This window comes from Physella acuta, unplaced genomic scaffold (assembly GCF_028476545.2).
Source record: "Physella acuta isolate Inbredline_101_S28 unplaced genomic scaffold, ASM2847654v3 ptg000476l, whole genome shotgun sequence".
NCBI lineage: Eukaryota > Metazoa > Mollusca > Gastropoda > Physidae > Physella > Physella acuta.
Window position 1 is genome coordinate 1,259,224 of NW_026731995.1, and position 18,889 is coordinate 1,278,112.

The 18,889-nt window shown below is 39.1% G+C and overlaps 2 protein-coding genes across 7 annotated transcripts; one reads left to right on the top strand and one right to left on the bottom strand.

Annotated features, from left to right (window-relative positions):
- Positions 1–13,592, bottom strand: LOC131944037 (calsyntenin-1). 2 transcript variants are annotated; one of them, XM_059304487.1, is made up of 17 exons: positions 13,385–13,592; positions 10,709–10,855; positions 9,914–10,121; positions 9,547–9,814; positions 8,780–9,059; positions 8,375–8,641; positions 8,083–8,291; positions 7,705–7,834; positions 7,414–7,568; positions 7,179–7,330; positions 4,957–5,228; positions 4,610–4,771; positions 3,155–3,300; positions 2,895–3,024; positions 1,523–1,704; positions 1,085–1,277; positions 1–537 (listed from the first exon to the last, which is right to left on the bottom strand). In XM_059304487.1, the coding sequence occupies exons 1-16, from the start codon at positions 13,446–13,448 to the stop codon at positions 1,101–1,103; spliced, it is 2,949 nt and encodes a 982-aa protein (XP_059160470.1). In that variant the 5' UTR covers positions 13,449–13,592; the 3' UTR covers positions 1–537; positions 1,085–1,100. The 2 variants fall into 2 exon arrangements, with proteins under 2 accessions (XP_059160470.1, XP_059160469.1); XM_059304486.1 differs by having other exon boundaries at positions 1,508–1,704.
- Positions 13,593–13,821: 229 nt separating this feature from the next.
- On the top strand, positions 13,822–18,667 carry LOC131944038 (leucine-rich repeat and fibronectin type III domain-containing protein 1-like protein). Of its 5 annotated transcripts, none has more exons than XM_059304493.1 (3): positions 13,822–13,852; positions 14,740–16,657; positions 18,060–18,667. In XM_059304493.1, the coding sequence occupies exons 2-3, from the start codon at positions 14,760–14,762 to the stop codon at positions 18,082–18,084; spliced, it is 1,923 nt and encodes a 640-aa protein (XP_059160476.1). In that variant the 5' UTR covers positions 13,822–13,852; positions 14,740–14,759; the 3' UTR covers positions 18,085–18,667. The 5 variants fall into 5 exon arrangements, with proteins under 5 accessions (XP_059160476.1, XP_059160472.1, XP_059160474.1 ...); XM_059304489.1 differs by having other exon boundaries at positions 13,829–13,974; XM_059304491.1 differs by having other exon boundaries at positions 13,829–13,946.
- Positions 18,668–18,889: the final 222 nt, after the last annotated feature.

Consider the following 18,889-nt stretch of genomic DNA (forward strand, 5'->3'; position numbering starts at 1 on the left):
AGGTGCCTGTACAAACCTTCAATAAAAATACAAAAAACTTGCTGTAGTTGGATGTAAACCACAGAATAGACACTGACATCTGTGTGTGTTGGCTAACAAGAAAAACATTAATGCTACTTAGGACCACCACCCATGTCACCCGCAGGTCACAGACATTCATACCACTGACATGACATACACGTATATATATATATGTATAGATAACACACCCGTCCATTGGTATTTTACATGCTAAGGATTTAAATTAATTGACTTTTTACTGTCCAGTACAAGAATATGAACATCAATTCAGACCTTTGTATATATACACATTTAAAAAAGCAGATCTGTGGAAAATAGTTTGGTATCCTACGTATAACCATTGAAGGAATGGGAACAATATTAAAAAACTCAGTGAATCCATGGGACTTGTTGGACCAGAAATGCTGTCTGTCTGCTACTAATGAGGAATGTCATCTCCTGTCTTACTGGACAAGTCACATGAAAGGATGAAGTATGGAGCAACATCTCTCATCACACACATCATTCAAAACATAGCTGGGGAGGAACAATAGCACTTCTATCAGGCAAAGACTAGAACACATGTATCCACACCACACCACTATAACACATGTATCCACACCACACCACCATAACACATGCATCCACACCACACCACTATAACACATGTATCCACACCATACCACTGTAACACTTGTATCCACACCACTATAACACATGTATCCCACACCACTATAACACATGTATCCACATCACCCCACTATAACACATGTATCCACACCATACCACTATAAAACATATATCCACACCATACCACTATAACACATGTATCCACACCACTATAACACATGTATCCACACCACTATAACACATGTATCCACACCACTATAACACATGTATCCACACCATACCACTATAATACATGTATCCACACCATACCACTTTAACACATGTATCCCACACCACTATAACACATGTATCCACACCATACCACTATAACTCCATCCAATGCCATCATCATACATGTACACTCCATCAAACAGTAACACACGAGCACACTAAGACAAATGAAGCAGTGACTGACCATAGCACGGTGAGTTTCAAAAGCTTGTGTGGTCCCACTCTAACTCGTTGACACCTGGACCCTTGCCCTGGGGGGCGGGCTCCTCGTCCTCACTACTGTCCCCATAGTCCCCCTGCATGCTGCTCTCTTCATCCTCATCACTGTCACTGTCTTCAGGGAAGGTGGGCCTCGCACCATCCTCATACTCAAACATCTGAATAACAACAGCAACATTGATACAACTCTCTACATAATTTAACAACTACACTCATATGATCATACAAAAGCTGACAAATTTAAAGTAACAAATGCTAACATCTTCCCAGAATGAAGGTACAAACAGCCCCCCACCTACCCCTGACATGGCTAACTTCTACTTAAAGTTTACCAAATGTGCCACACTTTGAAGAAAGCTGCTAACTAGTTAAAAAAAATGTTTTTTACCAATTCCTTTCTCACCTCCTGCTCCATGGGGTTGATGGTTATATTTAGTGCTGAGTTATCCCACTCCATCTCCTGTTTCTCATCCACTTGAACCACCTGCGTGCGTTTGTGTGCAGCACGGATACGGATGACTCCCAACACAATCATGAACAGAAGAAAGCCAACACAAACCACAATGATGGCCACCATGCCCAGATCTGTGTGACAAAAGTTGATGACACTATCATCATATATAAAAGTTGACTACACTATCATTTATAAAAGTTGATGACACTATAATCTATATATATAATTCTCTTCTGGGATCAGTTAGAAAACAAGCTGCAAGCGCGCCTTTGCAGTCCCCTCTCTTCCTCTCTATCACTATCACTACCACCCTCACCCCACCCCCACATGATCTGGTGAGCGGTGTTCACTCTGTTTACATTTTACAATCATAGAGACGGGTTTGGTGACGGCTATTAGGGGCAGATAATTTAGTTTGAAACGATTTTAAACTTAGAGGAGGTAACTAAGAGGAGGCTGCTTTCACGTGGGGGGGGGGGGGGGGGGGGGGGTAGTGTTTTTAAGCAAATATTTTCAATGGCAGCATTGGTACTGTCGAATTCACAAATTATAAATTACTGAAAAGTAGAAAAAAACAACTAAATAGCGGCGTATGATACGCAGCGGGTCAGCTCGTCATATATAAAACTTGATGACACTATAATCATATATAAAAGTTGTTGACATTATAATCATTTATCTATGTTGTTGTCACTATGATCATTTGGTGGACACTAATGTTTATTGTAAGATATTTGTTTAAAACAGCTGGGGGCACTGGTCCATGAAATGCTAGATAGACTTACTTGAACTGGCAGCACCAACAGCATGAATACTATCAGAGCTTACACTATCATTTATAAAAGTTGGTGACACTAATGTTTATTGTAAGATATTTGTTTAAAACAGCTGGGAGCACTGGTCCATGAGATAGACTTACTTGAACTGGCAGCACCAACAGCATGAATACTATCAGAGCTTACACTATCATTTATAAAAGTTGGTGACACTAATGTTTATTGTAAGATATTTGTTTAAAACAGCTGGGAGCACTGGTCCATGAGATAGACTTACTTGAACTGGCAGCACCAACAGCATGAATACTATCAGAGCTTACACTATCATTTATAAAAGTTGGTGACACTAATGTTTATTGTAAGATATTTGTTTAAAACAGCTGGGAGCACTGGTCCATGAGATAGACTTACTTGAACTGGCAGCACCAACAGCATGAATACTATCAGAGCTTACACTATCATTTATAAAAGTTGGTGACACTAATGTTTATTGTAAGATATTTGTTTAAAACAGCTGGGAGCACTGGTCCATGAGATAGACTTACTTGAACTGGCAGCACCAACAGCATGAATACTATCAGAGCTTGGGTTCTTTAAGGACTGATGGATGCCCTGAGCATTGGACTGGATGTTTGCTGGACGGGGTGGGGGAGGGGCTTGGTGGACAGCAACCAGCTGCGGACAGAATAAATGGCCATAAAATGAGCTGGACATAGAAAACTATAGGGAGATGACACAAATTTTAAAGTCTAGTAACAAATAACCTAAAAATGTGGGAAAATGAAAGTAAATTTGAAAAACATACTCGCTCAATGAACTTGGTGCTAATGAAGCGCTGGTTTTGGCTTGAGCAGTAGAGGGTGAGGGTCCTGTTGGCCAACTCCTCAGGTTTGTTGTGATAGTAGTGAATGTTCCTGATGACATTTTCATAGTTGGGGATGGTGTCTGCATCTGGGGTACAGCACAAAATCACTAGCTTTTATAAAATACATATTTTAAATATAAAAGTGACAGTAAATTCTTGACTAAAATAAGCCTGTCCTGCACAGACTGGAGTAAGGCAAGGTTGTCTACTTTCACCATTCCTGTTCCTGCTGGCCATAGACTGTATACAGTATACAGTGGACACTGTGGAGCCAGCTGGATGACCTGGCCCTTCTTTCTCACACACAACAGCAAATGCAAGATAAAACCAACAATCTTTTTCTACATGCCTGGGCCTGAACAGCCACAGAGCAATGTTCCCTCTAAGAGTAAAAAGCTAGGGTGCATAAGGTACTTAGTTTGCACAGTGTTCTAAAAAGTCTTATACAAGGATATATATCTTTTTCAAAATGACTGTGCAGCAGTTCAAAACTACTGCGCGGCCGCACAACCGCGCAGCTTAGAGGGAACATTGCCACAGAGGGAAATGTTGAGTTCTCAAAGTCAATGCATCAAGCAGCAACATTGGCAGAAGAAGCCCTAGAAGAAGTGGATAGATTCACCTACCTTGGAAGTAGTGCTGATAAGCAGGGCGGGACAAAAACAGACATAAAAATAAGGAAGGGCAAGGCAAGAGCAGTCTTCAAGCAACTAAAAAAATGTTTGGGGTTCTGGAGACCATTGGAATAAAAACCCAGATCTTTTACCTGTTTGACTCTATTGAGCTGAGACATGGAGAATAACTGCTATAAATAACAAGAAAATATTTATAAATTCATGCCTCAGAAAGTGAGACATGGAGAATAACTGCTATAAATAACAAGAAAATATTATCATTTATAAACTCATGCCTCAGAAAGATCCTGTGAATTTACTGGCCTAAAACCATCAGAAATGATGTTCTAAGGCAATGGACAAATCAACTGCCAGCTGAAGTAGAGATCCTCCAGAGAAAATGGAAATGGATTGGCCACACACTCAGGAAGCCTGTATCCAACAGAACAAGATAGGCCCTCACCTGGAATCCACAGGGCAGGAGGAGGAGAGGCAGACCAAGAAAGACCTGGAGACGTGACCTGGAAGAAGACACCGAGAAGATTGGATACACCTCGGGAGACTAGCCCTGGACAGAGACGCCTGGAAAGCTCTTGTCAGTGGCCTGTCCCAGGAGGGGCGACAGGCAAACCTAACATAGATGAGTCTAGGTGCAGCAATGGCTGTATTAACCTACTTGAAACAACCATTACTGATGTGGAATGTAAACCTCATAACTGAGTTGAAGCCATGGTTATCATCTGATTACTTTACATAGTCCCATGAATGTGTGATTACTTACTTCGAATGACAACCCCATCATTGGTTTCACTCCACTCTAAACCATGTATCTCCATTAGATGGGTTGGTAGAGAGAGATGTTCAATGAAAAGGTTGAGTGGAGGATCAGCCTTGACATGGCACTCATCAATCATAAACTCATCGTCTTTCTGCTCAGTTGATTCTGTCACATAAATGTACACAAGTTAGATGGAACAATCAAACATTGATCTTACTGGCACACAAATGTACACAAGTTAGATGGACAATCAAACATTGATCTAACTGTCACATAAATGTTTACAAGTTAGATGAAATTCAAAAGAGACCAATCATTCTGGTGAGCTATGCTGATATTTGATCACTTACGCTGGAGCATTGTCTTTGAGAGTTTCAACGCCAGCTTGGCAGCCTTGACAGCTTCGTCATCCTGCCCCTCCTGACTGTCAGCTGCTAGCTCCTCCAGGGGCTGGGAGCGGGCAAAGATGTGGATGTCATGGAAAACCCTGAGGCCTCTCTCAAACTCATAGACCATGCGGGTCAGGTTAGAGTAGCCTGTGATCACAAACACTGGCTCCTGCTGCTCCTGCACCAGGATTTTCTTCTCCAGGAGGGGGAGGACCACAGTCTGGCCTTCACAGCTGGGGACAGGAAACACAAACACCCAATCATACAGGAGCAATTAGAGGTAACTCAGCTGGGGACAGGAAACACAAACACCCAATCATACAGGAGCAATTAGAGGTAACTCAGCTGGGGACAGGAAACACAAACACCCAATCATACAGGAGCAATTAGAGGTAACTCAGCTGGGGACAGGAAACACAAACAACCAATCATACAGGAGCAATTAGAGGTAACTCAGCTGGGGACAGGAAACACAAACACCCAATCATACAGGAGCAATTAGAGGTAACTCAGCTGGGGACAGGAAACACAAACAACCAATCATACAGGAGCAATTAGAGGTAACTCAGCTGGGGACAGGAAACACAAACACCCAATCATACAGGAGCAATTAGAGGTAACTCAGCTGGGGACAGGAAACACAAACACCCAATCATACAGGAGCAATTAGAGGTAACTCAGCTGGGGACAGGAAACACAAACACCCAATCATACAGGAGCAATTAGAGGTAACTCAGCTGGGGACAGGAAACACAAACAACCAATCATACAGGAGCAATTAGAGGTAACTCAGCTGGGGACAGGAAACACAAACACCCAATCATACAGGAGCAATTAGAGGTAACTCAGCTGGGGACAGGAAACACAAACACCCAATCATACAGGAGCAATTAGAGGTAACTCAGCTGGGGACAGGAAACACAAACAACCAATCATACAGGAGCAATTAGAGGTAACTCAGCTGGGGACAGGAAACACAAACACCCAATCATACAGGAGCAATTAGAGGTAACTCAGCTGGGGACAGGAAACACAAACACCCAATCATACAGGAGCAATTAGAGGTAACTCAGCTGGGGACAGGAAACACAAACACCCAATCATACAGGAGCAATTAGAGGTAACTCAGCTGGGGACAGGAAACACAAACAACCAATCATACAGGAGCAATTAGAGGTAACTCAGCTGGGGACAGGAAACACAAACACCCAATCATACAGGAGCAATTAGAGGTAACTCAGCTGGGGACAGGAAACACAAACACCCAATCATACAGGAGCAATTAGAGGTAACTCAGCTGGGGACAGGAAACACAAACACCCAATCATACAGGAGCAATTAGAGGTAACTCAGCTGGGGACAGGAAACACAAACACCCAATCATACAGGAGCAATTAGAGGTAACTCAGCTGGGGACAGGAAACACAAACACCCAATCATACAGGAGCAATTAGAGGTAACTCAGCTGGGGACAGGAAACACAAACACCCAATCATACAGGAGCAATTAGAGGTAACTCAGCTGGGGACAGGAAACACAAACACCCAATCATACAGGAGCAATTAGAGGTAACTCAGCTGGGGACAGGAAACACAAACACCCAATCATACAGGGGCAATTAGAGGTAACTCAGCTGGGGACAGGAAACACAAACACCCAATCATACAGGGGCAATTAGAGGTAACTCAGCTGGGGACAGGAAACACAAACACCCAATCATACAGGAGCAATTAGAGGTAACTCAGCTGGGGACAGGAAACACAAACACCCAATCATACAGGAGCAATTAGAGGTAACTCAGCTGGGGACAGGAAACACAAACACCCAATCATACAGGAGCAATTAGAGGTAACTCAGCTGGGGACAGGAAACACAAACACCCAATCATACAGGGGCAATTAGAGGTAACTCAGCTGGGGACAGGAAACACAAACACCCAATCATACAGGGGCAATTAGAGGTAACTCAGCTGGGGACAGGAAACACAAACACCCAATCATACAGGAGCAATTAGAGGTAACTCAGCTGGGGACAGGAAACACAAACACCCAATCATACAGGAGCAATTAGAGGTAACTCAACTGGGGACAGGAAACACAAACAACCAATCATACAGGAGCAATTAGAGGTAACAGTGCTATAGAGTGCTGTTGGGACAGACAGTAGACAGGCCAAGTACTCACAGAAGAGATGTTTCTATGTTGAGTATCCTGTGTCCAGGTGTGGGGTAGGTGCGAGCGTTGACGTAAGCCACCTGTGCCATCAGCCTGTTGACCTCCTCAATGCTGCGACTGCTGATGGTGAACTCTGTCATCTCACTGTTGAAGCTGACACTCTGCAACAAGGAAACAACAATAGTCATCAGCAGGCTGGACTATGTGTTCAACTGTAGACAAGAGAACAAGGGCCAGGACTCACAGTTCCACTAGACATGTCACCAACAGCGTGGAAGTCCAGATTCTCCTTGCAGTTGTTCAAACATTTGATGACCCTCTCACTCTCTGTTTTACCCTTCAAGACAAACAGTCCAGCCATGTAGCCTTTGTAGTAGTGGCTGAATGTGTTCTCTGCCCCTGCACAAACAAACAATACATCAAGTCAAACTAACTGACTTTATAGAAGAGAGACATCATAGAAACTATTTGATGTAGATAGACATTAAGGAAACAAAGGGATGTTGAGAAGACCAATGTTTGAGTGAGTTCTTACCTTGCCAGCAGGCACCAACTGTCAGCTTAGTGCCGTGGACCTTCTTAGTTTTATGCAGTGGCCAGTCATCAATGATCTCAAAGTTACTATCATCAGTCTGCAGTAGTTTCCCATCAATGTAAAGGTGAACCTTCAAACAAACAAAAAATCTCATGTAAAAATGTGAGTGCTGACAGCCCATGTGTCAGGCTGAACAAGAGAATGTGAGCCAAGTGTTTTGATAAAGTCCAGCACAAAGTGAACAAGAGAATGTGAGCCAAGTGTTTTGATAAAGTCCAGCATAAAGTGAACAAGAGAATGTGAGCCAAGTGTTTTGATAAAGTCCAGCATAAAGTGAACAAGAGAATGTGAGCCAAGTGTTTTGATAAATTTCCTTACCCCGCCATCTTTACTCTCCTCCTGCAGGTCAACACTGACGGCAAAATGATGCCACCTGTCATCTGACACCTGGGGGATGGTCCACCTGAACTCAGCAGGCCTGAAGACTTTCATCTCCTCAGGTGATTGGACGTCTTCAGCTTCCTTACGCAGCAGGAGGACCAGCTTCTTCCCGTGGATGTACAGCCCGTAGTGGTGTCTGTTCATACCTGGAGGATAAACAAATAGCATACATCACCAGCTCCAGCTTGACAAGACATACATTTCCTGGTTGAGAATGGCGGGCACGTACCATCACTGTCGGACATACACAGGATGTGTTCTTTGGGAGGTTTGCTTTGGTTAGCTACTGGCATCTCCTCATGCCTCAGCCAGGCAGAAATGGTGAAGTGCTTGTGGAGCATGTGGTTGAACACAGACTCAGGAACTTCCAGAGCGTTGGTCACCCCATCAAATGAGAAGACTTGGTCCATCTCATGACCGTCATCAGTGGGGATGTTGTGGGACCAATCAGCACTGCTGGGTGAGGGCAGGAGGTCAACACTATCACCACTGGCACCTGCTTAGTGCAAACAATGGGCATTAGAGTCACTAATGGAAACACAGGTTCTAATTAGAACATTCAACAAAAAACAAACAAAAAACTGCTGAGAAAAACAATTGTAATATACTGAACTGTGTCTGAATAAATACACACCACAAAGTTTCCTTTGAGAGTTGACAGAATATGTGTCACGATCACATCCTTTGCCAATGTGTTTGGTAGTCAGGGTGAGCTTGACATTGACCTGGGCTGGTTTACAGTCATTGTCACACAGCTGAAGTGTGGCTCCCTCAGCAAGTCTTTGTTGGCCTGAGCCAGCTCTGTACTTGATCACATCCTGCAGGCCAACCCACCCACTCCGGCACTTCTCTTTCACTGTCAGGTTGATGTACACTGGCTCGGATTTACGACCTCCACAATCAGTGGCAACAGCCTAAATAAAACATCACAGAATTACAACAAAATCACAGGCAATAGCCTGAATAAAACATCACAGAATTACAACAAAATCACAGGCAATAGCCTGAATAAAACATCACAGAATTACAACAAAATCACAGGCAATAGCCTGAATAAAACATCACAGAATTACAACAAAATCACAGGCAATAGCCTGAATAAAACATCACAGAATTACAACAAAATCACAGGCAATAGCCTGAATAAAACATCACAGAATTACAACAAAATCACAGGCAATAGCCTGAATAAAACATCACAGAATTACAACAAAATCACAGGCAATAGCCTAAATAAAACATCACAGAATTACAACAAAATCACAGGCAATAGCCTGAATAAAACATCACATAATTACTATCACAAAATCACAGGCAACAGCTTAAATGCATCACATATTTCCAGAAATTAAAGACAAAAAACACAGCACAAGAAAATTTAATCTGAAAAAGTTAACTTACCCCAAGAATAAAGTTTCTGTGTATGCTGTAGTCTAAAGGCTCTTTATTTCTCACTATACCTTCATTTGTGATTTCAAAAGGTACATTAGGAGTTATCAGCTCATAGCTACAGATGGTTTTGAAAGAACTTGACTCATCTAGATCAGTTGCATGGATTTTTACAATGGTATCATAAATCCTATCCTCCTCAACAGTAGCGAAATATGAGTCATTGTCAAACTTGGGGGCAAATTCATCTACATCTAGGACTTTAATCATAACATAAGCCCTATGGGTGGAGGGAAAAAAATGACATAGCATAAAACTCAGCTGAAAATTTGTGAAGCTATTTTAAGACTGAACCAGGAAGACTATAGGGCCTACATACTTTGTGGACTGTTTTGGTGGAGTCCCACAATCCTCAGCAACAATGCTGAACTTGTAGAAGGGCTGCTCCTCGTAGTTGAGTCTCTCCCCTTCTTTCACTCTAATCTCTGCAGCACCAGTTACTTTGTCTGTCACAACAATCTCAAATGGTAGAGGATTTGATCTAGGGTGGCGTTTACTTTTGGCAATAATGTAATTGCAAATGTATTCTGAAAAAGTAGATAATTGTATTGAGTATCAGGAGAAAAGAGTTGTAACAATGAACAAAGTAGCAGATAAGTTGTGACTACAGGAGAAAAAGAGTTGCAACAATGAACAAAGTAGCAGATAAGTTGTATAGCTGACTACAGGAGAAAAAGAGTTGCAACAATGAACAAAGTAGCAGATAAGTTGTATATCTGACTACAGGAGAAAAGAGTTGCAACAATGAACAAAGTAGCAGATAAGTTGTGACTACAGGAGAAAAGAGTTGTAACAATGAACAAAGTAGCAGATAAGTTGTATATCTGACTACAGGAGAAAAGAGTTGTAACAATGAACAAAGTAGCAGATAAGTTGTATATCTGACTACAGGAGAAAAGAGTTGCAACAATGAACAAAGTAGCAGATAAGTTGTGACTACAGGAGAAAAGAGTTGTAACAATGAACAAAGTAGCAGATAAGTTGTGACTACAGGAGAAAAGAGTTGTAACAATGAACAAAGTAGCAGATAAGTTGTGACTACAGGAGAAAAGAGTTGTAACAATGAACAAAGTAGCAGATGTTGTATAGCTGACTACAGGACTTAACAACTCACTTGCTCCACCCATCTCGTCGGGGTCGCTGGCCAAGAGGTCAGGCTTGAGCTGCACAACTCTCTCATTCTCCTTCACTTCTCCGTGGAATGCAGGTTTATCATGTTCCATTAGCTTGGACCATATTACAGGTTTGAAGCGGTTGGGTTCTGATTCAACAAAACAAAAAGGTATTTAATTCAAATTTTTAAAAAACCCACCAGAAACAATTAATAATCCTCTCACTTCAACTAAACATTTTTAACCAGGAGTAATTTTTGTGAGTTAGCACTGATGGCATCTGCCCAGAATAGTACTGACATTCATGAAGTGATTAAAATTTATTATGTGACTTTACAAGCCCAAAACTTTATTGCTTATTACTTTATTTTGTACAGATTCCAGGGTATAATTTAGGCTTGATGAATGAAGTTAGAAATGTAGCCTTAAAAACTAAAAAACTGTTTTCAAGATCTCTACATTTTACAACTTTTATACTATTGCTTCATAAAATATTAGCAATTCTCATTGAAGTTTAAATTAAATTATTCCCTAATTTAACCTATTCAATTGCAAAGTTTATCCTTTATAAGATAACAAAACACAAAAATTAAGGCCTAAAACTGCTTAGTTCAAAAATATAGGCCTCTATGCTTCAGAATAAGTTAAGTCATAAATATGATGGCATCAACCAAAAATAGAATCACAAAAACAAGGAATATATTTCAAAATAAATGTCATAAATATGTTAGTTATACATTAGCGCAGCTTTACATTTAGATGGCAAACCTATGAGCTTAAAATTCAGCTGACTTATTTAAAGCAGAAAGAAATTGTGATTCTTACTTTTGGACTAAAACTGCACAATTTTTACTAGCAAAAAAAGTCAGATGATTCACTTATTTATAGTCTCGCATTCAAATCACTACGAGATTCACTAATCAGCAATCTGAGCAGTTGTATTCATTTGTTGTCGAAAGGACCCTAAAAATATGTAACTGCCGTAAGAAACCAGAGCCAGAGCGAGACATTTCACTGTAAAAAGTCTCTTCTGGATTTGCAGACTAAAATATTACATTTAAAAAAAAAATTTCAAGCTTTTCCAGCAGATATGAAATCAAATTGATTAGCTCTAGGTCTACCTATATCTACATCTATCTAGATAAAACATAGATTAGAATTAAAGGTAATCTATTGTTTTAGGTACGCAAAATCGGCCAAGACTAGAAATGTGAAAAAGGGCGACTCACTAAATTTTTATAACTTTTTCACATTTTAAGGAGGATTTTTGTTTTAATTGTTACAAAATATACCTGTTTTAAACAATTATATTATAACTTTCAGTAAAAATAAATAAAGACTAGCAATGTTTTCATCAGGTACAACCAAGCTCATTTACTTTAGCAGCCATCTTGTTTAAGTTTTTTTGTAAAATTATAGTTAGAGATTCAGTGGAAACCACTCTAACTTTCAGATGGCCAATGTTTATATAGCAAATCTTGCTCACAAACACTGTTGTTTAAAGTGAATTTCTGGCCTATATTGATAAATTAAGCCATTGATTTTTGTTTATTATTCAGTTATCTATAGGCCTAATATTTGACACAAATATATCACAATGTAGGTCCTACTTCTATTAAAGTGAGGCAACTTTTTCGCACATTACTAGCCTCAACCGATTGTATGCACCTAAAGCGATAGATTAACTAATTAAATTAGAACAGATAGCTGATAGATGCTAGATGATATTGGGTCTGTTTAATTATTAGGCCTAAGCCTATTTGGATTTTGATCCCTATTCGGGCAATTGAAGATACAGATGTCCGATAAATGCGATAATAGACTCTTCCGAAAATAGGTGTGGTAGGTTGTTCGTAATATTGTTAGGCCTAGTATTAAGCCTATAAATTGTTAGAAATTAGGGTTGGGAGTATGGTAGGACTAGGGTTGGGGTTAGGGATAGCGGGAGAATTTTTATACGAGTGTCCGATAATAGAACCTTCTTTAAAAAAGGGGTGTTAGGTTATTGGTAGTTAACTAGGCCTAAATACAATAGGCCTACACACATTGCTGGCTAATGTCAATGCTGACCCTGTTCCAAACCATACGCCTAACCCTAATTTCTACCCATAAAATTAATCAAGATTACAATACTACTACTAACAACCCAACACCCCTATTTTAGTATTTTATGGAAGAGTCTATTATCGGACATCAGTACTAGATCTAGATCTACAACAGTACAGTACAGTAGGCCTATCTAAAATCATCCAGGACAGCATTAGGCCTAGCAATTATATTTTAGTTAACTATCCAGTAACCCAGCACACCTTTAAGAAGATTCTATAATTATTGGACACCAGTATCTTCAATCATCCCTTGATTCAAGTTTATTCTTTTAAGATTTTGGTTCTTAATCTTAGCAAAGTTTTAATTGAAGTATTTTTTTAAGGATAGGCCCAACCCTAGCAGTCTAGTCTGGATGTTTCTTAGTACACTGAACTGACACATTAAGAGACTGCCTATAAACATAGATCTAGATTCTATATCTAAAGTCTAAACTAGATCTAGATTAAGAATTAGATCTAATAGTACGACGAGTCGTCTACTGACCAGGCTCTAACCGGGGAGATGATTAGATCGGACAAGATGAAGAAACTGGAACAAGAATTTATTTTAAAATAATCAATTTTGCCTACCTGAAAGCGATGAAGCATAGGGTACGATGACAATGGCTAAGATAATCAGATTGAATTTCGCCATTGTCAATTAAAATAACAGTTGTTCGTAGACCACTGAGGTCCTTATGAATACTGTTCACAGACACTACCCTGTGTAATTCTTTGATCTCCTGTACGGACAATGCACAACAAATATGGCTGCACTTTGTGAATGTTAATGAATTACCATGACGTCATTTATTTTCTACCGAAAGTATCAATTATTTAGCTAGTAGAATTGTTACTGTTAGGATTAGAAAATCCCCTTTTCCTATTTAAAACTAAATCTACTTTTTACACACTAAATGTGCCTTGTACTTCATTTTTAATGACAGAAAAACAAGAATATTTTCGTTTTATTTTCTTATTCGAGGGGTAGTGTTCAATACATTCAAGATCCGGAAGTAGCGAAAGAATGGCGGAAGTGAAAATGAAAACAATCCAGCTGTATAAAAATACCAAAAATGAAACTTGGAACTTTTAACTTTGATAAATAAAATTAAAACATACCGCGATTGGTAGATCTAGAATCTATATAGTAGTATATAGATCTATTTGTGATTGATAGAGTACTAATTTAATATCAGACTAGATAGATCTAGATTCTAGAGATCTAGATCTAGTAGAATCTAGCTAGATCTAGTTAAGAAGAGTCTTTACGACTATTACTTTAGTTTTTAGACACTTTTAGTGTCTTTTAGTAGGTACTGTACTCTTTAGTTAGATTCTAGAGTTCTAGACTATCATTCAAGGGGTCTTCTTACTCACAGTGACAAAGTTACTCTAACCTAACTTTACTAATTACTAGATCTAGACTTTACTAACTTAACTATTACTACTAATATTCATAATTCATAACAGTTTTAAGTTTTATCTTAAGAAGACTTTAAGAAGACTAATGCATGATGTTGGTGTTAGTCACTAACAGTTAGATTAGTTAGATCTAGTAACTGTTAGTGTTAGGACTTGACTAGAATCTTAATCTTTCTTGAATTCTTAAAAATCTTAGCCATTTCCTACTTCATTTTAGTTTTAGTGACTAGACTAGGTTTTGTTATAAATATTATAATGCTATATTAGTATATTATAATAATTAACTTTTATGTTAGATTACAGTTAGATCTAGTAAAGTCTAGTTGACTGGTCAAAATCTCCATCAAATCAATTGAAATAATGACAGTCTGCTTTAGTCTACTCACCATCTCCAGATATAGATGGACTTGCAGCACCACCATTTAACATTTTTACTTTTGCTGTTTATTTAAAATATATTGGACATATTTTATGTTTAATTTTATTGTATTTTAAAATAATTTTTTTTTTTTTATTAACAGAATAGATCAAGTGCCAAGAAATGAGATTTTTATACTGCTGGAGACTGCTTCTCCACCTGGCTTTGCTGAGTTTGTCAACATCACTGATGGCCTGGGGTATGCCATGTCCCAAGCAGTGCAGTTGTCTTGAAGAAAACAAGGGACCAGAAATGAAATGTAGTGTGTCCAGTTCCAGCCAATGGACCAGCATGTGCCGTGAGATTAAAATGGTGAAAAACCCTGAGACCATCCGACTAACTCTGGCTGGACATTCTATCCATTTCATCAGCAGGATCAACTGTCTTCCCGAGGTCCTTAGTCTAGACCTCTCCAACACTCTCCTTGTTCTGAAACCTAGAATGTTTACTGGGCTCAAAGTTTCCAACTTGTTTCTCAGCTCCAATTCTATAAAACAGATCCCAGCTCAAACTTTTCTTGGGCTGGAAGGTTTGAAAGGACTAGATCTATCCTGGAATCATATTGAATCTGTAGAGTCACTTTTCCATCTAAAATCTCTTTCAGTCTTGGATCTAAGCCACAATCTCATCAATTCTTTGAGCCTTGACTCTTTTTCTGGGCTTTCCTCTTTAAAAAGTTTAAATTTAAAAAATAATTCTCTTGAAGATTTTGCTTTAGGCATGTTATTAAACACCCCTAGTCTAGAGCTGTTGAACTTGCAGAACAATCTGTTGCGTACATTCTACTTGTCTGAGAATGAAACTGAGGATCTGGTTATACACAGTATGAAGTCTATAGATCTCTCAGGAAATCCTCTTGAGTGCTCTTGTGTAGTTGGCCAGTTGATGAAAAAGTTATCAAGTTTAACAGTTTTACAAAACCCTTTTGAAACAACGTGTCAAACACCAAAATCACTGCTTGGTAAAGCTATCACTACACTAGATGGCAACTTGTTTAACTGCTCAGTGCCTAAAGAGGTTCTCAGCCACCCCATCTCTGGCACACAAGTTCTAGCCATGAGTCATGTTAGCTTGAAGTGCACAGCCCAGGGCTACCCTCAGCCCTCCATCATGTGGGTTACCCCCTGGGGCCACGCCTTCTGTGAACAGTCCAAGCTGTATCAGCTGAGGGGGGTTGACCTAGCAGCACTGGGAGCCACCAAGGTGTACACCAGCAGGGATTACCAAGAGCCAAGTATTATCTATAAAGGCAGCGTCTACCTGGAGCCTGACGATACGCTGGTCATCACAAAGTTCCGCGGCAGCATGGCAGGTAACTTCACCTGCTTTGCCTTCAATGTAGCGGGCAACTCCTCCCTGGAAGTTTACGCGCCAGTGTTTGGCCTGGTGGAGGCCACGTTTTTCCAGAGTTTGTTTATGGCTGGGTACTGCACCTCAGCTTTCCTCATCTTAGGTCTGCTGGTGGGGCTAGCAAACATGGTAGCCAGCAAGTGCAAGCACAGATACTACTTCACTGTGCCACTCTTCTCCAAGTCCAACTCCATCCAGCATCAAGATAATAACAGTTGTATTTTATCATCCAATGAAGGCTCCAGTGGAAGCTCTGAGAAAGATGGCTCCGTGTCATCCCGTCTCCTTATCCACAGAGATGGGGAGGAGCCGCTGGATGATGCTGGGGATGGTAGCCACAGTCCCAAAACCTGGAGGCCGCAGCTGTTGGGGACTCTAGAGGATGCCAGGGGGAGGCTCAAGTACGGAGTCGGCCGCAAAATGGAGCGTGTGCGCAAAAATGTGCAATACATCAAGGAAAGCGGCAGTGTCTATGTGCACAGTATTGTAGAGTCAGGCAGCACGGCAGCCAGGCACATGAAAGCTGGAGTTGTGCTGGGCGTGGAGACAGTCAAATGCCACGTGCAGTCCTTCAAGGAGCTGTGTGGTACTGGTGATATGGGCACCCAGACCATCTCCATGGTCTCTGTGGAGACAGACGTAGACTCGAACCAGCGCAAGGAGATCATCAAGCAAGTAACTTTTGTATAGCCAGAGTTTGGTTTTCCTTTTGTGCCATTTAGTTGATACTGCTGATATTTTATTGCTTCCAAATATATGCTATTGTTGCAAACACACATTCATTTATTTTACACTATACATGTGACTGCTTTTATTCTTAGATTCTAGTAAAATTCCTGGTAAGGTATAATTATTATAAATTATCTTGTCCTTTAAATGGTGATATGGCCAGATCTGTGAATGTCTTATGATACAAGCCAAACCTAGCATTGATTTGGCCTAACAAACAAACAATGCCCTGACTGGCAATAGTGCCCTGAAACCAATAATTTAAAAACAAATTACCATATGGGGTACCTGCAGATCTGGAGACCACAGTCCAGTTCATCCACAAACTTTTTGTTAAATCCTCCACCATAAACTAAATTAAGAACACAGAAAAAGAAGAAGAAAAAACAAATTCCTTAATTTAAACTTTTTAAAATTAATTTATTAATCTAGTGAAAAAAGTTTTACACAACTTTGAATTAATAAATAACAATTTAAAATCTATTGTTTGTATGATTATATTAGATGTTTTCAATATTCAAAGACATAAAAATATTGATAATCATTTAGATGAATTTTCTTATTTAATTAATAATGTAAAATCAAAATTTAAATAACAAATTAACATATCTATATATAAAATGTATTTGTTTTGTCCTATGTGCTATTGTGTTTGATATCAACTGAGCTTGTCCATTGAAATTTTTGCCTTAAGACTGTTTTATTGCTAGCCATCTAGCTACTGCTTATGGAGGAGAAATTATTTTAAAATTATTTATTCAAGCCAATGTAGCCACCCTAGATCAAATGCTCAGATATATGTAGATGTTTTTTTTATACAATAATGCCATTGCATATATATTTTTACATTCCTTAAACTGCTTTACTTATTTATATATGAAGATATATTTTTAAAAATTGTAAAACATATCAAATTAAGGTTGCCACAAGTTTGGACAGGTATAAGAACAGAATTTTTGTTTTTGTGTACATATTATTTACTAGATATACACCCTTATACTCTACTGTAAATATTTAACAGTTTTTACGCTGCTTCCATACCCTTCCACTTAATGATAACGCTAATTTAATATTAATTATCAAACAATTATAATTGCTTGAATGAAAAACAAAATTGTAAAATAAAAGCGTAAAATACAGCGATGCAAAAAAAGACTTTTAACTTTTGGCCCAAGTCAGAAGTGGCCATATAAACCACAATAATAGCAAGAAACTATGAAGTGATATTGACATTACCATATGTCGTGTTTCATTTCTAATATTTTCTTAAGGATTTTCCTTCGCAGGATTTAAACTACTGCAGTAACGTTAAACTGTATACCTGACTGTGTTTTTGTCTATCAGTTTTTCAGGGCATCCGAAGTTGTAGCAATTCACGAATCAAGCTAAGTGTTGCCCTCTACCCCACCTGGGATTTGAAGCAACATGTTTGCTCTGTTTACCTCCACTTGATACATCCTCTGTCTGCGTCATTCTGTCTTTGGTCAATTCAACTTATTGCCAGGCTTCAATTTGTTTCTTAACTGTCAACTTAATATAAATAATGACATATTCTAAACTTATGTACTAAACTAAAAGTATTAGATTTAAATTTTAAAATTTTTTTTTTTATATAAGTGGAAATTATTTTTTATATAATTGTTTACAGTCCATCTCTAGAAAACAGCTGTTTGAAAGATAATAAACATTGTTTACAGTCCATCTCTAGAAAACAGCTGTTTGAAAGATAATAAACATTGTTTACAGTCCATCTCTAGAAAACAGCTGTTTGAAAGATAATAAACAATTTTTACAGTCCATCTCTAGAAAACAGCTGTTTGAAAGATAATAAACATTGTTTACAGTCCATCTCTAGAAAACAGCTGTTTGAAAGATAATAAACATTGTTTACATATTGTTACATGTTGGTGTGAGTGCTGCTCCCTACAGATGGGTCATACCTCTTTAGGTTAGCAAAAAATAGATGAAGGAAGGCAGACATGATAAGATCTCCTTACTTTTTTCTGAGGAAGATCATCAAAGCACAATTATGATTTTTATGTCTTGAAAACACATTTTAAGCCAATCACATTTGATGATCTAAATATAGACACATCAAATAACAGCTTTGTATCAGCAATATTGGAATATGTTTTTTGTTCCTTGACTGCTTAGCTCTGGATATTTTTCATGAC